This window comes from Macaca nemestrina, chromosome 20 (genome assembly GCF_043159975.1).
Source record: "Macaca nemestrina isolate mMacNem1 chromosome 20, mMacNem.hap1, whole genome shotgun sequence".
NCBI classification, from domain to species: domain Eukaryota; kingdom Metazoa; phylum Chordata; class Mammalia; order Primates; family Cercopithecidae; genus Macaca; species Macaca nemestrina.
This window is the reverse complement of record NC_092144.1, coordinates 3,436,734-3,460,166: the sequence shown is the minus strand read 5'-3', so window position 1 is coordinate 3,460,166 and position 23,433 is coordinate 3,436,734. Positions and strand designations below refer to the sequence as shown.

Sequence of the window (23,433 nt, the reverse complement as noted above, 5' to 3'; positions counted from 1 at the left end):
CAAGGGTCCCTCATCTTGCACAATAACCTCCAAGGTGGTTGTTAGCATTTTATTTGCTTAATGTAACCTTGCAGCTAAATGTGGGAGCCAGGATTTGAACCCAGGTCTGAGTTTAACGTCCTTGCCAGAGGGGTAGCATCTTAAGCCCTGCACAGGACAACGGTCCCTGCTGCCTGGAAGTCACTGGGTTTTCCTAACTGAGAGTCCAGCTCAGCCCCCCACTGCCCCGACCCAGCCCCAGCAGACGCCACTCTGCACACACCTCTCCCTCCTGGCCTTCAGTCTTTCCTCTTCGTATCTGAAAGAAAGAAAAATATGTCAGAGACGACCTTCCTTTTTCCCCTGAGATACACTTTCTGGGGGAATTCCTTTTCCTTTTCAAGCAGAGAAACAAGCTCTCTTTTTTCTTTCTTTTCTTCTTCTTTTTTATTTTCTTCTTCTTCTTTTTTTTTTTTTTTTTTTTTTTTTTTTTTTGAGATGGAGTCTTGCACTGTCGCCCAGACTGGAATGCAGTGGCGCGATTTGGCTCACTGCAACCTCCATCTCCTCGGTTTGAGTGATTCTCCTGCCTGAGCCTCCCAAGTAGCTGGGACTACAGGCACCTGCTACCATGCCCAGCTAATTTTTTGTATTTTTAGTAGGGATGGGGTTTGACTATGTTGGCCTGGCCGGTCTCAAACTCCTGACCTTGTGATCCACCCACCTCGGCCTCCCAAAGTGCTGGGATTACAGGCATGAGCCACTGCACCTGGCCCATAGGTGCATTTTTTATTATAAATGTTTATGTGTTGGCCGGGCACGGTGCCTTACTCCTGTAATCCCAGCACTTTGGGAGGCTGAAGCGGGTGGATCATCTGAGCTCAGGAGTTTGAGACCAGCGTGACCAACATGGTGAAACCTTATCTCTACTAAAAATACAAAAATTAGCTGGGCATGGTGGCAGGCGCCTGTAATCCCAGCTACTTGGGAGGCTGAGGCACAAGAATTGCTTGAACCTAGAAGCCGGAGGACATGGTGAGCCGAGACTGCGCCATTGCACTCCAGCCTGGGTGACAGAGCAAGACTCCGTCTCAAAACAAACAAGCAACAACAAAAAACAGGCCGGGCACAGTGGCTCATGCCTGTAATCCCAGCACTTTGGGAGGCTGAGGCGGGCAGATCACCTGAGGTCAGGAGTTCAAGACCAGCCTGGTGAACATGGAGAAACCCTGTCTTTACTAAAAATACAAAAAATAAAAATAAAAAATAGCCGGGCATGGTGGTGCATGCCTATAATCCCAGCCACTTGGGAGGTTGAGGCAGGAGAATTGCTTGAACCTGGGAGGGCGAGGTCGTGGTGAGCCGAGATGGCACCATTGCACTCCAGCCTGGGCAACAAAAGCAAAACTCCTTCTCAAATAAATAAATAAATAAATTAAATTAAAATAAAAAAAGAAATGGCTAACATGGCAAGTTCAATGTTACGTGTATTTTACCACAATAAAAAAAATGTATGTTTAAGGAGATTTTTGCAGCATGAACCTAGAGGAGGTATTGATGATGTAACGTTCAGTGAAAAAAGAACGGGACTTGATACTGCCCATCCCTTCCCCAAGCTCCAGGTCCCTGAGGGGCTCCAGGAAATAAATTGGTGGGTTCCAGTCCCCCCATTCCAAGTCTGCGTTTCCCCTCATTGCTGGCTCCTGGCAGCCAGGGGGACCCAGTAGGGGGGTGTTGGAGTGGTATTGTTTGACTGTATCTCCACCCAAATCTTTTTTTTTTTTTTTTTGAGATGGAGTTTCACTCTTGTTACCCAGGTTGGAATGCAATGGTGCGATATTGGCTCACCGCAACCTCTGCCTCCCGGGTTCAAGCGATTCTCCTGTCTCAGCCTCCTGAGTAGCTGGGATTACAGGCGTGCGCCACCACACGTGGCTAATTTTTGTATTTTTAGGAGAGACGGGGTTTCACCATCTTGGCCAGGCTAGTCTCGAACTCCTGACCTCAGGTGATCTGCCCGTCTCAGACTCTCAAAGTGCTGGGATTACAGGCGTGAGCCACCTTGCCTGGTCTCTCCACCTGAACCTCATCTTGAATTGTAGCTCCCATAATTCCCTCGTGTTGTGGGAGGGACCTGGTGGGAGGTCACTGAATCACGGGGGCAGGTCTTTCCTGTGCTATTCTCGTGATAGTGAGTAACTCTCACGAGATCTGATGGTTTTATAAAGGGGAATTTCCCTGCACAAATTGCCTTCTCTTGTCTGCCGCCATGGGAGATATGCGCCTTCCACCATGACTGGGAGCTACACCTCCCCCAAGCCTTATGGAACTGTGAGTGCCTTACCTTAAACCTCTTTTTTTAATTAATTTATTTTTTTGAGACGGAGTCTCGCTCTGTCGCCCAGGCTGGGGTGCAGTGGGGCGATCTCGGCTCACTGCAAGCTCCGCCTCCCGGGTTCACGCCATTCTCCTGCCTCAGCCTCCCAAGTAGCTGGGACTACAGGCGCCGCCACCTCGCCCGGCTAGTTTTTTGTATTTTTAGTAGAGACGGGGTTTCACAGTGTTAGCCAGGATGGTCTCCATCTCCTGACCTCGTGATCCGCCCGTCTCGGCCTCCCAAAGTGCTGGGATTACAGGCGTGAGCCACCGCGCCCGGCCCCTTAAACCTCTTTTGTAAATTGCCCTGTCTCAGGTAGGTCTTTATCAGCAGCACGAAAATGGACTAATACGGCGGGGAGGACTGTGGGGCCACTTACTGCAGGACGCAGTCTGGGATCTGGACGTGTTCCATGGGGATGAGTTGCTCCAGGTCTTCCAAGCTGTGCACGTACTGGATCTTGTTGATGAACTTGACGCTGGCAAGGGGAGAAGGAGAGAGAGGTCTGAAATGCAACCCGTGGGGTGGGGGTTACCTAGGTCCAGACAGAGCCGTGGCGACAGGGATGCCCACAGGACCCCACTCCAGGATGCCCCAGGGCAGATGACGATACCTCCCTTGCGCCTGATGACAGCCTTAATTCTCCTGCACCCCATGAATGGGGTGGAGACCCCGGGTCTGCCCCGAGGCCTTGCAAGCAGGGCCATGCACTCGACATGGGTTCTTGCAATGAGGATCTTGTTGGAAGGAAGTCAGGAGGCGGGGAGATGGTCTTAGGCTCTACAGGCTGTTTTACCATCATCTAAAAGTTGCTCGTCTGTGTTACTTTTCCCCAAGAATGCTTTCCCTCCATGTCACTGCACAGGACGGCACAGCCAACACTCAGTTGGGCACAAGAAGGGGGCACGTGGGGCTGCCAATTGATTCTTGTTTTGTTTTTTTTTTTTCTTGAGACAGAGTATCGTTCTGTCACCCAGGCTGGAGTGCAGCGGTGCTATCTCGGCTCACTGCAACCTCCGCCTCCCAGGTTCAAGCGATTTCCCCTGTCTCAGCCTCCGGAGTAGCTGGGACTACAGGCATATACCACCACTCCCGGCCAATGTTGTATTTTTAGTGGAGATGGGGTTTCATCATGTTGGCCAGGCTGGTCTCCAACTCCTAACCTCACATGATCTGCCCGCTTCTACCTCCCAAAGTGCAGTCATGAGCCACCCCGCCTGGCCCAATTCTCTGTTCTTTAGGGATGAATGGTTCTTTCCTGTCCAGCCCTGAGCTCTGGCCATCTGGTACCACGTGGTGTTTCGTCACCAGCACATCATGTTATTCTTTTTTTTTTTTTTTTAGAGACAGAGTCTCACTCTGTCACCCAGGTTGGAGTGCAGTGGTGCAATCATGGCTCACTGCAGTCTTGGCCTCCTGGGCTCAAGTGATCCTCCTCCCTCAGTCTCAGTAGCTGGGATCACAGGTGCGTGTCACCAGGCCTGGCTAATTAAAAAAAAATTTTTTGTAGAGATGGAGGTCTCGCTCTGTTGCCCAGACTCGTCTTCAACTCCTGGCCTCAAGCGATCCTCCTGCCTTAGCCTCTCAAAGTGCTGAGATTAGAGGTGTGAGCCACCGTGCCTGGTGTTTTATGTGTATTTTTAGAGGTTAAAGATTTATTTAAATTATTTATTTATTTATTTTTGAGACAGAGTCTTATCCTGTAGCCCAGGCTGGAGTGCAATGGCGCAATCTCAACTCACTGCAACCTCTGCCTCCAGGGTTCAAGCGATTCTCCTGCCTCAGCCTCCCGAGTAGCTGGGATTACAGGCATGCGCCACCATGCCTGGCTGATTTTTGTATTTTTAGTAGAGACGGGGTTTCACCATGTTGGCCAGGCTGGTCTCGAACTCCTGACCTCAGGTGATCCACCCATCTTGGCCTCCCAAAGTGCTGGGATTACAGGCTGAGCCATCGTGCCCGGCCACATGCCGAATGTTTAGATCATCGTGGCACAAATAGAAATTTCCTTTTCTTTTTTTTTTTTTTTTTTTTGAGACGGAGTCTGGCTCTGTCGCCCAGGCTAGAGTGCAGTGGCCGGATCTCAGCTCACTGCAAGCTCCGCCTCCCGGGTTCACGCCATTCTCCTGCCTCAGCCTCCCGAGTAGGTGGGACTACAGGCGCCCGCCACCTCGCCTGGCCAGTTTTTTTTTGTATTTTTTTAGTAGAGATGGGGTTTCACCGTGTTAGCCAGGATGGTCTTGATCTCCTGACCTCGTGATCCGCCCGTCTCGGCCTCCCAAAGTGCTGGGATTACAGGCTTGAGCCACCGCGCCCGGCCAGAAATTTCCTTTTCATTTATATAATCATGAAACCTCAGGGTTGTATAGGAGCCCATAATCAGCCTCCAGTCTTGTTGGCTTTTAAATGGGGATAGCTTACAGCTCCTTCCCCCTTTGTAGAGTCAAAAATTACATCTTCAACATTCTCCATGGCCAAATAAACCAAAAGTGATAGAATTTAATTCTTTTATTATTTATTTATTTATTTATTTTGGAGACAGAGTCTTGCTCTGTTACCTAGACTGGAGTGCAGTGGCCCGATCTCAGCTCACTGCAACCTCTGTCTCCCAGGCTCAAGCAATTCTTGTGCCTCAGCCTCCCGAGTAGCTAGGACTACAGGCGTGAGCCACCACTCATTTTTGTCATTTTTAGTAGAGATGGGGTTTTGCTGTGTTGGCCAGGCTGGTCTGGAACTCCTGACCTCAAGTGATCCACCTGCCTCAGCCTCCCAAAATGCTAGGATTACAGGCCTGAGTCACCTCACCCGGCCGTATTAAAAAAAAATTTTTTTTTTGTAGAGACAGGGTATTGCTATGTTGCCCAGGCTGGTCTTGAACTCCCAGGCTCAAGCGATTCTCTCATTTCGACCTTCCAAAGTGTTGGGATTACAGGCATGAGCCATGGCGCCCTGTGAAGAATAGAATTATTGGGTTGGTGCAAGAGTGATTGTAGTTTTTGTAATGAAAAGTGTGGCAAGAACTCCCATTATTTTTGCACCAACCCAATATCTGCATTAAAGGCAAAGGTGGGCTGGGCGCGGTGGCTCAAGCCTGTAATCCCAGCACTTTGGGAGGCCAAGACGGGCGGATCACGAGGTCAGGAGATCGAGATCATCCTGGCGAACACAGTGAAACCCCGTCTCTACTAAAAATACAAAAAACTAGCCGGGCGAGGTGGTGGGCGCCTGTAGTCCCAGCTACTCGGGAGGCTGAGGCAGGAGAATGGCGTAAACCCGGGAGGCGGAGCTTGCAGTGAGCTGAGATCCGGCCACTGCACTCCAGCCTGGGCGACAGAGCGAGACTCCGTCTCAAAAAAAAAAAAAAAAAAAAAAAGGCAAAGGCAATCTATGTTTCTGAATTCTGGAATATAGAGGAGAAAGTGCAATTCTCTTAGACTGAAATGCGTGTTTGCCATTTTGCCTGCGTGATTCATTATTAGTGCAAATGATCCATAATTAGTGTATTCCTCATCTCATTTTGCTAATATGTAAATAAACCCCTTCAGGGTACTTAGCAGTCCTTGAAAACAGCATGTTCAAAGAGTCTGCCTTGAAAATCGTGCATGCTGTGAATGTGTCCTGTCGTCTCTTTCACTCATCCCAGATTTGTAACTGGGAACATGAACATTAGGAATCTTTATTCAATTCAGTGTTTTGCATCAGATTAAATTAAATTTGCATGACATTTTATTGGATTGAATAAGGCATTTAACATGCCTAATTTTATTTCCCTCGATCTGTTTTACTCTATGCTTAACGTAGTAACTATGACACACATTATAGAATATATATAGTTTTACATTTTAAATTTGTTGTTAATTAATCATATTATTTATTTATGTATATATATTTTTTATTTTTAGAGACAGGGTTTTGCTCTGTCTCCCAGGCTGGAGTGCAGTGCAGCGATCATAGCTCACTGCAGCCTCTACCTCCTGGGCTCAAGTGATCCTCCTGCCTCAGCCTCCTGAGTAGCTGGGACTACAGGCGTGTGATGCCATGCATGGCTGATTTTCTTTTGAGACAGGGTCTCACTCGGTCACCCAGGCTGGAGTACAGTGGCTTGATCACGGCTCATTGCAGCCTTGACCTCCTGGGCTCAAGCCATCCTCCCACATGAGCCTCCCAAGTAGCTGAAACTACAGGTGCACACCACCATGTCCTGCTAATTTTTGTATTTTTTGTAGAGATGGGGGTTTTGCTATGTTGCTCAGGCTGGCCTTAAACGATCCTCCCACCTCAGCCTTCTGAGTAGCTGGGATTACAGGTGTGAGCCACGGTGCCTGGCTGTGTGCAATTTAAAACTGTTTAAAGCAATAATATGTATCATCATAGAGAAGCTGGAACATGCAGATCAAACACACACATGGATGCACACACACACAGATGCACACACACGTACACATGTGCACACACAGATGCACACACAAATGCATGCATACACACACACACACACTCACACACACTCAGGCCACCAGACTCGGGTTGTAGCCTCCTCATCTTACCTGATGAAAGGGCGAGAGATGGCCAGCACAGTCCGAATGAACCACGAGGGGTGGACGATGATCAAGGACTTCAGGTTTTTCCGCAATCTGTGTGGGGCCGCAAAGGAAGCAAGATGGGCTCCTGGGGCGAGCCCTCGGGAGGGAGGAGTTGGGTGGGATGGGAGAGCCACAGGCAAGCATTCGTCACTTTGCTCATTTCACATGTGGTTTCCAGGTACCTGTCAAATCCCTGCCCCCATCCAAGACATGGGGGTCCCATAGTGGGATAAAGACACACCCTTTGAGTCCCTAAGACCCCAAGGTGGATAAGGTAGATAGAGACCTCGTGGTGCAGAGCAGGTGAACCAGGTTGGCAGTTATTTGAGCAGCCAAGATTGTATTTTCACCACCTAATGCCCTAGGAGGGACCAGCCTGTCCTTGGAGCCTCCCTCCACTAACCTGGGTGCAAGGACGGATTTGCTGGCTCAATTTTAATGTCACTCTGAGGCTATTTATGATAACCCCGGGTGGAAGCAGCCCTTGCCCATCAAGATGAATGGAATGGACAAACCATATGTGGTACGTCCATGCAATGGAATATTATGCAGCCATGAAAAGGAAGGAGGCTCTGACACAGCCTACAATGTGGATGCACCCTGAGGACGTCACACTCAGTGAGGAAAGCCAGATACAAAAGGACAAATCCTGTGTGATTCCAGTCCTAGGAGGTCCCTAGAGTCATCAGATTCACTGAGACAGAACGTAGGATGGGGGGTGCCAGGGCCTGGGGAGAAGGAATTGGGAGTGACTGTTTCATGGGGACAGAGACTTGCTCTGTCGCCCAGGCTGGAGTGCAGTGGCATGATCTTGGCTCACTGCATACTCCATCTCTTGGGTTCAAGTGATTCTCCTGCCTCAGCTTCCCAAGCAGCTGGGACTACAGGCATTCATCACCACGCCCAGCTAATTTTTGAATGTTTTTAGTAGAGATAGGATTTCACTATATGTTGGCCAGGCTGGTCTTGAACTCCTGACCTCAGGTGATCCGCCCACCTTGGCTTCCCAAAGTGCTGGGATTACAGGTGTGATCCCCCTCGCCCAGCCTATAAGTGTTTCTGTAGAGACAGGGTTTTGCTGTGTTGCCCAGGCTCGTCTCAAACTCCTGGGCTCAAGGGACCCTCCCACCTCAGCCTCTCGAAATGCTGGGATTCCAGGTGTGAGCCACCAAGGCCGGCCCCCTGTGTGATTTTCATACCCCCGCTGTGCTTCCTGAGGCATCCCCACCTCACCTCCGATCGATCATCTGGTAGCACTTCTTCAGCCAGCCGATCCCCGGCATCCTTCGCCGGGGCGTGGCGCCGTTCAGGTACACGATCATGTAGTCCTCAGCCACCAGGAGCTCTAAGCTGCTGATGACGTACCTGCTCACGGGGCACAGAAGGCAGGGACCCAACATGGAGGGGTCCAGCGTCAGGACACCTGTGGTGCCGACCCCGCCTGCCTCCACCCCTGCCCTGGCTGGGCCAGCCGCACTGGTCCTGGTGTTGTCTGCTGTCCTGGCGGACTGCAGGGTGGGAGCGGACATGGATGATCCCAGCACACTCCACATGAGTGTCAGCGGGCAGCCTCCTAGGGCAGTTACCCTTTTACTGAGTCTTGCTTTTTTTTTTTTTGAGATGAAGTTTCGTTCTTGTCGCCCAGGCTGGAGAGCAGTGGTGCGATCTTGGCTCACTGCAACCTCCGCTTCCCGGGTTCAAGCGATTCTCCTGCCGCAGCCTCCCTAGTAGCTGGGATTAAAGGCACCTGCCACCAAGCCCAGCTAAGTTGTTGTATTTTTAGTAGAGACAGGGTTTCACTATGTTGGCCAGGCTGGTCTCTAGACCTTGGTTTTTTTTTTTTTGTTTTTTTTTTTTTTTTTTTTTTTTTTTTTGAGACGGAGTCTCACGCTGTTGCCCAGGCTGGAGTGCAGTGGCGCGATCTCGGCTCACTGCAAGCTCCGCCTCCCGGGTTTACGCCATTCTCCTGCCTCAGCCTCTTGAGTAGCTGGGACTACAGGCGCCCGCCACCGCGCCCGGCTAATTTTTTGTATTTTTAGTAGAGACGGGGTTTCACTGTGGTCTCGATCTCCTGACCTTGTGATCCGCCCGCCTCGGCCTCCCAAAGTGCTGGGATTACAGGCTTGAGCCACCGCGCCCGGCCTTTTTTTTTTTTTTTTTTTTGAGACGGAGTCTCGTACTGTCACCCAGGCTGGAATACAGTGGTGCCATCTTGGCTCACTGCAACCCCCGCCTCCCGGGTTCAAGCGATTCTCCTGCCTCAGCCTCCCAAGTAGCTGGGACCACAGGCGCCCGCTAATATGCCTGGCTAATTTTTGTATTTTTAGTAGAGATGGGGTTTCACCATGTTGGCCAGGTTGGTCTCAAATTCCTGGACTCAAGCGATCCTCCCACCTCAGCCTCCCAAACTGTAGGGATTACAGACGTGAGGCCTTGTGCCCGGCTTGAAGATGGAAATCTTACTAATAACAATGATAAGAGTTGTCATGATTGATGAGCTCTTCATATCAGCTATCAGGTGCTGTGTGCGTATTGCCTGTATCTGTCATCATAAAATGACACCTGTGTGTCTTTGGGCAAGTGACTCAACCTCTCTGTGCTCAGGGTGCTCACCCGTAGAATGGGAGGCAATGGCGTCTGCCTTACAGGGCTGTGGTCAGGGTGGGATGTGTTAGCAGATGGGAACCCCTTAGCCCACGGCTGCCACAGAGTAACTGCTCAGTAAATGATAGACAAGAGGACGAAAAGGAGGAAGAGGAGAAAAGAAGAGAGAGGAAGGGTAGGAGGAAAAGGAAGAGGAGGAGAGGGAGGAAGGGGAGGGGGAGGAGGAAGAGGGAGGGGGAGGAGGAGGAGAAGAAAGGGGAGGAGGGGGAAGGAAGAAGGGGAGGAGGAGGAAGAGGAGGAGGACGGTGAGGAGAACAGGGTGGCCCAGAAGGAAAGCCACTGTGAGCCTCAGGGCCAGCAGGGACTCAGATCAAGGTCTGTGGCCGCCACGCCCTTCCTTGGTGCCAGGCAGGCTTCCTAGGCCCACAATGCAATCCTTGCAACCTGGTGCCCCTGCGTCCAGGGAGGTGTCAGAGCTGGCCCAAGGCTGCCCACGCGGGCGGGGACTCACAGGAAGAGGTTCTCCATGATGTAGTGGTAGTCGGGGAGGCTGCTGTCCGGAAGGAAGCAGGCTGCGAAGACGATGATGGCGTTGAGGCCTTCGCCATAGTACCCTGCGGAGAGGCAGCTGGTCGGCAACGTCAGACTCCTCTCCCAGCCCTGAGCTGCCTCCTGCGCACCACCCACCACGTCCCAGTGCCCACACGCTCCGGAGGGCAAGGCTCTGAGCCACAGTAGCCAGTGACCCCTCAGCCAGTCTCTGCCTTTGTTGGGGAGTGACAGTGACCATCAGGAGCCCTCACTGCGCCTGCCTGGCCATGCACACCTTGCCCATAGTCCGTCCACCCCAAGCGAGTTGACGGCTTAACATCCCAGTGCATCAGACAAAGAGACTGAGGTTCAGAGAGGGGCACTGACGAGCCTCCTGATGCCCCACGGGCCGGGCTGGAGCCCCAAGGGGGCGCCAAGGGGCAGGTCTCACCTCCGTGGGTGACCACTTTCATGTAAGGCCGGATCATGTGCAGGTCTATACGGTGTTCTTGCTCCCCGATGATCACCGTCCGCCACAGGCGCCCGTTGGCGGCACCGCCGTCCTCCGTCGTGCCGTCCCCAAATAGATCTGCGCTGTCCCCGGGCATGTTCTTGGCGGTGGCCACGGGGGTGTCATCTAGAAGCAGGAGGGGAAGAGTCGCATGGATGCGAGTCCAGATACCTCCCGCCCTCCCGCTCAGCCTTCCTTCCCCTCTCCCGTGTCCCTTGGTGCCGGAACCCACACGTCCTTCTCTTCTCCCCACCTGGCTGCCCTGCTGACCCATTTTCCTCTCCCACTCCCGCTTCAAGGCCTGGCTCAAATGCCGCCTCCTCCAGGAAGCCTTTCTGGACATTTCCTTTGCTGGCCTCCCAGGGTGCTCTGTTGGTTAAGGACCTGTGTCCTGGAGCTTCTCAGAGCTGGTGAACGCATCTGCTTCATCAAACCACGAGGGCACTCGGGACATGCGTGCCTGGGTTCTACTCTCCCAGGAGCCTGGCACACAGAGAGCGGTCCTCATGCCTCAGCCTCCCAGATACCTGGGACTACAGTTGGGCACCACCACACCCAGCTAATTTTTGTATTTTTGTAGAGATAAGGTTTCGATATGTTGCCCAGGCTGGTCTCAAACTCCTGGCCTTAAGCAATCCTCCTACCCTGGCCTCCCGAAGCTCTGGGATTACAGGCATGAGACACTGCATTGTCCTGAATTCCTTTTTTTTTTTTTTTTTTTGAGACGGAGTCTCGCTCTGTCGCCCAGGCTGGACTGCAGTGGCCAGTTCTCAGCTCACTGCAAGCTCCGCCTCCCGGGTTTACGACATTCTCCTGCCTCAGCCTCCCGAGTAGCTGGGACTACAGGCGCCCGCCACCTCGCCCGGCTAGTTTTTTGTATTTTTTAGTAGAGAAGGGGTTTCACCGTGTTAGCCAGGATGGTCTCGATCTCCTGACCTCGTGATCCGCCCATCTTGGCCTCCCAAAGTGCTGGGATTACAGGCTTGAGCCACCGTGCTGGCCGGTCCTTAATTCTTTTCTTTCTTTTTCTCTCTCTTTCCTTCCTTTCCTTCTTTCTCTCTCTCTCTCTCCCTCCCTCCTTCCCTTTCTTTTTTTTTTTTTTTTTTTTTTTGAGACGGAGTCTCGCTCTGTCGCCCAAGCTGGAGTGCAGTGGCGCTATCCTGGCTCACTGCAAGCTCCGCCTCCCGGGTTCACGCCATTCTCCTGCCTCAGCCTCCCGAGTAGCTGGAACTACAGGCGCCCGCCACCGCGCCCGGCTCATTTTTTTGTATTTTTAGTAGAGACGGGGTTTCACCATGGTCTCGATCTCCTGACCTTGTGATCCGCCCGCCTCGGCCTCCCAAAGTGCTGGGATTACAGGCGTGAGCCACCGCACCCGGCCCCCTTTCTTTTTTTTTCTTTTTTTTGTTTTTGAGACAGAGTCTCATTCTGTCGCCCAGGCTGGAGTGCAGTGGCGTGATATCGGCTCACTGCAAACTCCACCTCCCGGGTTCACGCCATTCTCCTGCCTCAGCCTCCCGAGTAGCTGGGATTACAGGCACCTGCCACCACGCCCGGCTAACTTTTTGTATTTTTAGTAGAGACGGGGTGTCACCGTGTTAGCCAGGATGGTCTCGATCTCCTGACCTCGCGATCTGCCTGCCTTAGCCTCCCAAAGTGCTGGGATTACAGGCGTGAGCCATGGCGCCCAGCCCCACCTCGCTCTCTTTTTAAAAAATTTTATTTTTAGGCCGGGCGCGGTGGCTCAAGCCTATAATCCCAGCACTTTGGGAGGCCGAGGCGGGTGGATCACGAGGTCAGGAGATCAAGACCATCCTGGCTAACACGGTGAAACCCCGTCTCTACTAAAAATACAAAAAACTAGCTGGGCGTGGTGGCGGGCGCCTGTAGTCCCAGCTACTCGGAGGCTGAGGCAGGAGAATGGCGTGAACCTGGGAGGCGGAGCTTGCAGTGAGCCGAGATCGCGCCACTGCAGTCCAGCCTGGGCGACACAGCGTGACTCCGTCTCAAAAAAAAAAAAAAAAATTTTATTTTTGAGACAGGGTCTCACTCTTTTTTAAATATTTTATTTTATTTTATTTTATTATTTTATTTTATTTTATTTTTTTGAGATGGAGTCTCGCTCTGTCGCCCAGGCTGGACTGCAGTGGCATGATCTCGACTCAGTGCAAGCTCCGCCTCCCAGGTTCACGCCATTCTCCTGCCTCAGCCTCCCGAGTCACTGGGACTACAGGTGCCCACTACCATGCCTGGCTAATTTTTTGTATTTTTAGTAGAGACAGGGTGTTACCGTGTTAGCCACGGTGATCATGAGGTCGATCTCCTGACCTTGTGATCCACCCGCCTCGGCCTCCCAAAGTGCTAGGATTATAGGCATGAGCCACCGCGCCCAGCAAAAATTTTATTTTTAAGACAGGGTCCCATTCTGTTGTCCAGGCTGGAGTGCAGTGGCATGATCACGTCTCACGGCAGCCTTGATCTCCTGGATTTAAGGCTAGACAGCTTAGAGCCCCTGCCCCACTGTGACTCTCTGAGCCTACAGGAATCCAGAGACAGAAAGGTGGGGGCCCTCCCGCAGGCCCCCGAGAGACCCCGAACTTTACCTTCCCACTCCAGTTCGTTGCCATTCCCCAGGAACTCCAGCGAGTCAGTCTCATCGGGGGTCTCGATGTCATCCACGTTAATATCCAGGTCATCAGGGGTATCCAAGAAGTCATCAGACAGCAGGGATCCCTCACTCTGATCCAGAGAAATGTTGATATCTGGGGCCACCAGCGTCTTCCTCTTACGATGCGCTCCGTTGAAGTTTAGCGTGTTGGGAGGAGCTGCAGGGAAATGAGAAACACGGAAAAAATCTTTGCTTTCTCTCTTTTACCTCCTCCCCGTTTTCCTACCTGGTGGAAGCTGTTTTATCATACAGGAATGGGGAAGAGAGGGTAGGCTCCCTTCTGTGTCCATGCCATTGTTGGAGGCGGGCAGAATTAAGCAGGCATCATCCTGACGGGGTGAATGTTATAACCACTGTCCTGTGGGCAGGGGCGGGGCACTTGCCTCAGAGATTAAAGATGGATGCTTGGACATTGGATAGACATGAGTTCAAAGCCTGACTTTGGCCTGGCTGCGGTGGCTCACGCCTGTAATCCCAGCACTTTGGGAGTCCAAGGCGGGCGGATCACCTGAGGTCAGGAGTTCGAGACCAGCCTGGCCAACATGACGAAACCCCGTCTCTACTAAAAATACAAAAATTAGCCAGTTGTGGTGGTGGGCACCTGTAATCCCAGCTACTTGGGAGGCTGAGGCAGGAGAATCACTTGAGCCCAGTAGGCAGAGGTTACAGTGAGCTGAGATCATAGCATTGCACTCCAGCCTGGGTGACAGAGCGAAACTCTATCTCAAAAATAAATAAATAAATAAATAAATAAATAAATAAATAAATAAATAAATAAAGGAAGGATCACGCCACTGCACTCCAGCCTGGATGACAGAGTTATGACCTGGTCTCCTAAAAAATGTATATATTTGGGTCCAATATAATGTATTATACCTTAAAATGTATATGTTTAGAGCTCTGGATAGCAGAGCCTCCCAGGGTGCCCTTGGCTGTGCTGACTTTGTGCCTCCAGGGCGCTTGGCATCACCTCATTTAATCCTTACATGCCCCCTCTGCGAGAAGCTCACTACCTACATTTAGTAGATGAGGCATTGGAGGCACAGAGAAGCTGAGTGACTAGCACAGGGACACACAGCAACACAGCGTGCTGGCTTCACGACAGCGCCATTGTCCACTGTGTGTCTCACCCACCACAGCCACTTCCACCGTAGACCCCAGGACGGAACATTCTGCCCACGGTGTGGCCTGTGACATTTCTACAGTTACAGCCCCAGGCAGGGCTGAAACCCAGAAGCACTGAGCCCATTTCTGCCCTTCTGTGGACGTGGAAACTTACAGGATGTGTCTTCTACCGGGCTGCCAAGCAATTCCACCCCCGTCTCTTCTGGGAGCGGCCTACGGACCCATCCAGGAATGGGCATCAGTCGCCGGGCACCAGAGATTCAGTCAGAGGACAGTGGAGTCGCCCAGACAGGTCCAGCCAGGCAAGTCAGACAAGAACAAAAGCAAAACGCAGTTAGTTCTGGAGAATCACTGGACTTAAATATATACATTTTTTTTGGAGACAGAGCCTCACTCTGTCATCCAGGCTGGAGTGCAGTAGCGTGATCATGGCTCACTATAGCCTCAACTTCCTATGCTCAAGAGATCCTCCTGCCTCAGCCTCCTGAGTAGCTGGGACTGCAGGCACACACCACCATGGCTAGCTAATTTTGTAGTTTTTTGTAGAGATGGGATCTCGCTGTTTCCCACGCTGCTCTTGAACTCCTGGGTTCAAGCCATCTTCCCACCTTGGCCTCCCAAAGTGCTGGGATTACGGGCGTGAGCCACCACAAGCAGCACGTTTTTTCTTTTTCTTTTTGTTCGTTCATTCGTTCTTTTTTTTTTTTTTTTTTTTTTTGAGACAGAGTCTCGCTGTGTCACCCAGGCTGGATGGAGTACAATGGCGCAATCTCGGCTCACTGCAACCTCCGTCTCCCGGGTTCAAGCAATTCTTTTGCCTCAGCCTCCCAAGTGGCTGGGACTACAGGTGCCCGCCACCATGCCCGGCTAATTTTTGTATTTTTAGTAGGGACGGAGTTTCACCATATTGGCCAAGCTGGTCTCGAACTCATGACCTTGTGATTCACCCACCTCGGCCTCAAAGTGCTGGGATTACAGGCGTGATGGCCACTGCGCCTGGCCAGCATGTTTTTTCTTTAGCAGAGGAAGAAAATTATAATGCATCAGGGCTGAAGGGCTCCTTTTAATCATCAAATTAATAAAGATTTTTGGAGATTTTTGGATGGCTTGAGGAGAATGAAGGTTTTCCCCAGAGAGCACATGACTTCAAAAACTTGGAAATATGTTAAGAAGTTGAATTCTCTCTAGGGCAACCCTGCGAGATTTGGTCTCTGATGAGCTGTTGACTCTCAAATGCAGCAAAAAGTGTTAAAAATAAATAAATAAAAAACCCCACAAAAACCTGAGTCAACCAGAAGAGATCTCTGTGTCAACGCTGAACCAGTTTGTGCAACCAAATACATAATGCAATATTGAATTATAACCCAAGATAGGAAATAAATGTCTACGAGTCCATACGGATATAAATAAGTCACTGAACAAATAAACAGCAGAGAAGAGACACATTTCTTGTGCAGAAGAATTGAAAATAGTTTATGTACAGATCTGCCCTCAAGAAGACAAGGGATAGGCTGGGCACGGTGGGTGGTTCACGCTTGTAATCCCAGCACTTTGGGAGGCCGAGGCGGGCAGATCACGAGGTCAGGATATTGAGACCATCCTGGCTAACACGGTGAAACCCCGTCTCTACTAAAAAATACAAAAAATTAGCCAGGCCTGGTGGCGGCGCCTGTAGTCCCAGCTACTTGGGAGGCTGAGGCAGGAGAATGGCGTGAACCCGGCAGGCGGAGCTTGCAGTGAGCTGAGATTGTGCCACTGCACTCCAGCCTGGGCAACAGAGCAAGACCCCATCTGAAAAAAAAAGAAGAATATGAAGGATAACTCTCTGTAGGCTGTGTGTAGTGATGTCATTCCAAAAAATACAGGATGGGCCGGGCGCAGTGACTCACGCCTGTAATCCTAGCACTTTGGGAGGCTGAGGTGGGAGGATCACTTGTGCTCAGGAGTTCGAGACCATCCTGGACAACATGGTGAAACCCCGTCTCTACTAAAAATACAAAAATTAGCCAGGCGTGGTGGAGGACACCTGTAATCCCAGCTACTCAGGAGGCTGAGGCAGGAGAATTGCTTGAACCCAGGAGGCGGAGGTTGCAGTGAGCCGAGATCGTGCCACTGCACTCCAGGCTGGGTGACAGAGCGAGATTACGTCTCAAAACAAACAAGCAAACAAAGAAAAATATCAAGGGCATCAAAACAAGAAAGACAGGGAGACCGCCACAGTCCAGAGGAGTGTCAGGAGATGTGATAACTAAATGTCATCTGGGATCCTGGATGGGGTTGTGGGGCAGAAGGAAAAGGACAGTAGGCCAGCCTGGGCAACATGGCAAAACTCCGTCTCTACAAAAAATACAAAGATTAGCTGGACGTGGTGGTGCCTGTAGTCCCAGCTACGCTGGAGGCTGAGGTGGGAGGGCTGCTTCAGCCCAGGAGGTGGAGGCTACAGTGAGGTATGATCGCACCACTGCACTCCAGCCTGGATGACAGAGTGAGACCCTGTCTCTTAAAAAAAGAAAAACAAAAAAAAAAAAACGAGAGAAAAGAAAAAAGCAAAAGAGGACATTAGGAAAAACTACGAAAATCTAAAAAAGCGTGGACTTTGGCAACTAATAACCAACATTGATCAATATCGTTATTGATCAGTGTTGGTTATCAATAACCAATAGTATCAATATTGATTCATCAATTGTGACAAATATAAAATATACACAGCTAATATAAGATGTTAATTATGGGAGAAAACAGGTGCCCAGTCTGCAGGAATTCTTGTACTAACTTTGCAACTTTTTCTTTTTTTTTATGAGACGGAAATGCTGGGATTATAGGTGTGAGCCACTGCACCTGGCCCCGGACCACTTCTTGAAGCCACAGCCCTTGCCGCCTGAGTTTGACCCAGGAGCTCTGGCTCTTTGGCTACCCTGGGAAATATTCCATTCCGGGCAGAACATTTTGCACGGAGCTGCCAGAGGTCCTAGCGGCAGGGCGTGCTGACTCAGGGAAGCCAGGCTACAGCTTAATTCATCTCTGTAACTCAACATTCCTGGCTCAGCTGCAAGGCAAGCTGTTTAGACAGGAAGGGCGGTGGAATGCGTGTTCCTTTCCTTTAAAAAAATGATTTATTGGCCGGGCGTGGTGGCTCATGTCTGTAATCCTGGCACTTTGGGAGGCCGAGGCGGGCAGATCACCTGAGGTCAGGAGTTCAAGACCAGCCTGGCCAAAATGGTGAAACCCAGTCTCTACTAAAAAATACAAAAATTATCTGGGCGTGGTGGTGCGTGCTTGCAGTCTCAGCCACTCGGGAGGCTAAGGCACGAGAGTCGTTTGAACCCTGGAGGTGGAGGTTGCAGTGAGCCGAGATCGCGCCATCGCACTCCAGCCTGGGCAACAAAGTGAGACTCTGTCTCAAAAAAAAAAAGATTTATTCCCCTCATTTCTGTTCCACTTAGGGCACGAGCTGGTAACCTTTTTGGGGCATAAACCTATTTATGCTTTTTCCCTCTCCCTTTCCCTCCCTCTCTTTTGCCCATTCACCCATGCATCAAATGTTTTTTTCCCTCTCTCTTTTCCTCCCTCTCTCTTTTCTCCATTCATCAAATGTTTTTGCGTAACCACTGCGTCTCCAGTGCATCTACGGGGCTTGGAGGTAAAGGAGGAATCAGATGTCACCCTCCTCCTGTTCATGGCAAAGATCAAAATGGAGCGGATTCCCAAAGGAAATGAAAACATCTGTTCACACGAAAACTCATACTTGAATGTTCATAGGAGCATAATTCATAAAAACCAAAAAGTGGAAACAATTCAAGAGTCCATTGACGGCCAGGCGCAGTAGCTCACGCCTGTCATCCCGGTGCTTTGGGAGGCCGAGGTGGGCAGATGATGAGGTCAAGAGATCGAGATCATCCTGGCCAACATGATGAAACCTGTCTCTACTAAAAATACAAAAATTAGCTGGACGTGGTGGCGCATGCCTATAATCCTAGCTACTCGGGAGGCTGAGGCAAGAGAATCGCCTGAACCCAGGAGGCGAAGTTTGCAGTGAGCCGAAATCGCACCACTACACTCCAGGCTGGGGACACAGTGAGACTCCATCTCAAAAACAAGCAAACAACCAGTCCATTAACAGCTGACTGAATCAACAAATGTGGTATATCCATTCAATGGAATACTATTTAGCCCTGAAAAGGAACGAGGCTCTGACACAGACCACAGCATGGATGCACCTTGAAGACATCATGCTTAGTGAGAGATGCCAGACACAAAAGGCCACACAGTGTGTGATTCCAGTTACATGAAATGTTGGCTGGGTGTGGTGGCTCATGCCTGTAATCCCAGCACTTTGAAAGGCTGACGCGGGCAGGTTCATTGAGCCCAGGAGTTTGAGACCAGTCTGGGCAACATGACGAAAGCCCATCTCTACTAAAAATACAAAACAATTAGCTGGGTGTGGTGGTACATGTCTAGTTCCAAGTACTCAGGAGGCTGAGGCAGGAGGATTGCTCAAACTTGGGAGGTCAAGGCTGCAGTGAGCTATGATTGTACCACTGCACTCTACCTAGGTGAAAGAATGACACCCTGCTCAAAAAAGAAAAGGAAAAAAAAAAGAGAGAGAGATGTTTAGAACACGTAAATTTTCACAGGACGTAGATATGTGGTCACCAGGGGTTGGGGGAGAGGGATGAAAATGGGGGTTGACTTAACGGAGTAGGATTTCCTCTCACGGTGATGAAAATGTCTTCAAATTAGATAGATGTGGGGTTGCAGAACATTATGAATGGACTCTGCCACTGAATCATGAGCTTTAAAACGATCAATTTTTAATTTTTTTTTTTTTTTGAGACAGAGTCTCACTCTGTTGCCCAGGCTGGAGTGCAGTGGCCAGATCTCAGCTCACTGCAAGCTCCGCCTCCTGGGTTCACACCATTATGCCTCAGCCTCCCGAGTAGCTGGGACCACAGGCGCCCGCCACCACACCCGGCTAATTTTTTCTATTTTTTAGTAGAGACGGGGTTTCACCCTGTTAGCCAGGATGGTCTCAATCTCCTGACCTCGTGATCCGCCCGTCTCAGCCTCCCAATGTGCTGGGATTACAGGTGTGAGCCACCACGCCCGGCAATTTTTTTTTTTTTTTTTTTTTTTTGAGACGGAGTCTCGCTCTGTCGCCCAGGCTGGAGTGCAGTGGCATGATCTTGGCTCACTGCAAGCTCCGCCCCCTGGGTTCACGCCATTCTCCTGCCTCAGCCTCCCAAGTAGCTGGGACTACAGGCGCCTGCTGCCACGCCGGGCTGACTTTTTGTATTTTTAGGAGAGACGGGGTTTCACCGTGTTAGCTATGATGGTCTCAATCTCCTAACCTTGTAATCCGCCCACCTCGGCCTCCCAAAGTGCTGGGATTACAGGTGTGAGCTATAAAAAACATACTTTTTATATTTTTCTGCAGATGGGGTCTTGCAGGCTGGTCTTGAACTCCTGGGCTCAAGTGATCCTCCCGCCTCCGCCTCCCAAAGCACTGGGATTACAGGAGTGAGCCACTGTGCCTGTCTGGAAGTGACTTTTAAGTGTAGACTTTTAAGCATGACGTTGGCATCCTGCGGAGACCAGGCAAGAGCACTCCAGATGGAAGGCAGTGCAGAGTTCCAGGCTCTGGACCGGAATAAGCTTGCCAAGTTCAAGGGCACATCAGAAAGCAGACCCAGGATGCCTGGCGCAGAGAGAGCAGTGGGGGAGGAGGGAGTGGTTGGAGGATGGAGGGTAAGGAGGGAGGGAGGGCCGGGTGCGGTGGCTCAAGCCTGTAATCCCAGCACTTTGGGAGGCCGAGACGGGCGGATCACGAGGTCAGGAGATCGAGACCATCCTGGCTAACACCGTGAAACCCCGTCTCTACTAAAAAATACAAAAAACTAGCCGGGCGAGGTGGTGGGCGCCTGTAGTCCCATCTACTCGGGAGGCTGAGGCAGGAGAATGGCGTGAACCCGGGAGGCGGAGCTTGCAGTGAGCTGAGATCCGGCCACTGCACTCCAGCCCAGGCGACAGAGCGAGACTCCCTCTCAAAAGAAAAAAAAAAAAAAGGAGGGAGGGAGGGCCAGGGGGAGGCGGTGTGGCAGGGATGGGATGAGGTCCTGAGGCTGAGCCGCCCATTGCAGTGGATGTTCAGGAAAGGTTTAAGATCAGGCGGAACTGGAGAAGTCGACCTGGCAGGGCTCCAGGCTCCCTGAAGGAGGACCCGCTGCTCCCAAACATGGGTGGAGCAAGCTCTCCCCGCTTGTTCATGGAGCTGCAGTTTCCAAGATCAGGTGAGATCCTGTTACTTCCACAAGCTCCAGGAAAACCTCAGACTCTCCAGACCTGGAGATCCTCTCCATGGCCCCAGAGTATAATACATCCACTTAGCCCTCTGCAGAGTCGGCTTTCAAATTCCGTGATGGGCAACACAGGTAAAAAGTGGAGGTCCCACCGGGGCGTGGTGGCTCACACCTGTAATCCCAGCACTTTGGGAGGCTGAGGCGGGCGGATCACGAGGTAAAGCGATCGAGACCAGCCTGGCCAACATGGCGAAACCCCGTCTCTACTAAAAATACTAAAATTAGCCAGGCGTGGTGGCGCGTGCCTGTAATCCCAGCTACTCGGGAGGCTGAGGCAGGAGAATTGCTTGATCCGGGGAGGTGGAGGTTGCAGTGAGCTGAGATCGTGCCACTGTACTCCAGCCTGGGCGACAGCAAGACTCTGTCTCAAAAAAAAAAAAAAAAAGAATGTGGGGGTCCCACCATATGCAAGATGCACAGCGTGGCTTCGTCCTGCTGAGGTGGGTTGGATGGTATTCCCCCAGAAGACAGAAGTTTAAGTCCCAGTGCCTGGTGAGACGCACGCCCCAGTAGACACACAACCCAGTATACTCAATCTGATGCAACGAGTCGTCCCAGACTGGGTCTTGGATCTGGGGTTTGGAGTGGGGCATTAGCTAAACAGGGACATGGGACATTATTGGGACAATTGAGGATACTTTTTCTTTTTTTTTGAGATAGAGTTGCTCTGTCACCCAGGCCGGAGTGCAGCGGCACAATCTCGGCTCACTGCAACCTCCACTTCCCGAGTTCAAGCGATTCTCCTGCCTCAGCCTCCCCAGTAGCTGGGATTACAGGCGCCCGCCACCACACCCAGCTGATTTTTGTATTTTTAGTAGAGACGGGGTTGCACCATGTTGGCCAGGCTGGTCTCAAACTCCCGACCTCAGGTGATCTGCCTGCCTTGGTCTCCCAAAGTGCTGGGATTACAGATGTGAGTCACTGTGCCCAGCCCCAAGGGCTGACTTTGATATAAAAGGAGCAAAATGTTAACAATTGTATAATCCTTCTAAAGGTGTGCAGATATTCTTTATATCATTGTTGTAATTTTTTTCCAAGTTTGGAAGTATTTCAAAACAGGCCAGCCACAGGGGCTCATGCCTGTAATTCCAGCATTTTGGGAGGCCGAGGTGGGAGGATCATTTGAACCCAGGAGTTTGAGACCAGCCTGGGCAACACAGTGAGACCCCGTCTCTACAGAAAATAAAAAATAGCTGGGTGTGGTGGCATATGCCTGTGGTCCCAGATATTCAGGAGGCTTCAGTGGGAGGAACGCCTCAGCCTGAGACATGGAGGCTATAGTGAGCTATGATTATATCACTGCACTCCAGCCTGGGTGACAGAACAAGACCCTGTCTCGAAAAAAAAAAAAAAAATTAATTAAAAAGTTGGCCGGGCGCGGTGGCTCACGCCTGTAATCCCAGCACTTTGGGAGGCCGAGATGGGCGGATCACAAGGTCAGGAGATAGAGACCATCCTGACTAACACGGTGAAACCCCGTCTCTACTAAAAATACAAAACTTAGCTGGGCGCGGTGGCGGGCGCCTGTAGTCCCAGCTACATGGGAGGCTGAGGCAGGAGAATGGCATGAACCCGGGAGGCAGAGCTTGCAGTGAGCAGAGATCCGGCCACTGCACCCCAGCCTGGGCAACTGAGCGAGACTCTGTCTCAAAAAAAAAAAAAAGTTACAAGCAGCCAGGCATGGTGACTCACACCTGTAATCACAGCACTTTGGGAAGCTGAGGTGGGTGGATCACTTGAAGTCAGGAGTTCGAGACCAACCTGACCAATGTGGTGAAACCCCATCTCTGCTAAAGATATAAAAATTAGCTGGGCATGGTGGTGGGCGCCTGTAATCCCAGCTACTCGGGAGGCTGAGGCAGAATTGCTTGAACCTAGAAAGTGGAGGTTGCAGCGAGCCGAGGTCACGTCATTGCACTCCAGCCTGGGCGTTACAGCGAGATTCTGTCTCAAATAAATAAACAAATAAAACCCCCCAAAAACCCAAAACGAAAAACAAAAAGTTACGAGCAAGCAAACAAAACCGGCAGCCACTCAGTTGTGAGGAGAAGAGAGCAGAGGGAGCTGTGAGGCAACTCACACTGCACCTGACACTCCTCGGCTATGATGCCCTGGGCAAGCTCCTCCCCCAGTCCTCAGTTTCCCCACACAGCCTTCTTCAGTCCCTCAACCTGCTTCCACTGAGCCCAGGGCCTTTGCACATGCTGTCCTCTCTGCTTGGAATGCGGGGCCCCTACACCCCACCTCCTTCCCTGGCTCATCCCTCCTCACCCTTCGCAGCCAGGAATCACAGCTCCCCTTCCCTCCCTGCCCTGGTCAGAAGCACCATGAACCCAGCTGCCACCTTGCATTGGGTTGTGAGGCTATAAGGGACTGGTATACAGTCAGTGCATAGCATCAGAATGAATGAATGGAGAAATCGAGGCAGCAAGCAATCTCTGGGCTGCCTTCAGCGCTAGCTCCGTAGCAGGCTGCAGAAGGGTGAGAGTGAAGGAAGATGCTAGAAGGAGGCCAGGCGCGGTGGCTCACACTTGTAATCCCAGCACTTTGGGAGGCCGAGGCAGGCAAATCACTTGAGGTAAGGAGTTCAAGACCAGCCTGACCAGCATGGTGAAACCCTGTCTCTAACGAAAATACAAAAATGAGTCAGGCGTGGTGGTGCGTACCTGTAATCCCAGCTACTTGGGAGGCTGAGGCATGAG

The 23,433-nt window shown here is 51.3% G+C and overlaps 1 protein-coding gene across 1 annotated transcript in view; it reads right to left on the bottom strand.

The window, feature by feature from the left end:
- Positions 1 to 23,433, bottom strand: part of LOC105485415 (ATCAY kinesin light chain interacting caytaxin) — a 41,421-nt gene that overhangs the window by 7,149 nt on the left and 10,839 nt on the right. The window contains exons 3-10 of the mRNA XM_011747771.3: positions 14,530 to 14,588; positions 13,186 to 13,407; positions 10,523 to 10,708; positions 10,052 to 10,154; positions 8,170 to 8,301; positions 6,901 to 6,987; positions 2,736 to 2,834; positions 263 to 298 (exon numbers count right to left, since the gene is read on the bottom strand). Of these exons, the coding sequence (XP_011746073.3) occupies positions 263 to 298; positions 2,736 to 2,834; positions 6,901 to 6,987; positions 8,170 to 8,301; positions 10,052 to 10,154; positions 10,523 to 10,708; positions 13,186 to 13,407; positions 14,530 to 14,588 (924 nt within the window). The remainder of the gene's footprint in view (positions 1 to 262; positions 299 to 2,735; positions 2,835 to 6,900; positions 6,988 to 8,169; positions 8,302 to 10,051; positions 10,155 to 10,522; positions 10,709 to 13,185; positions 13,408 to 14,529; positions 14,589 to 23,433) is intronic.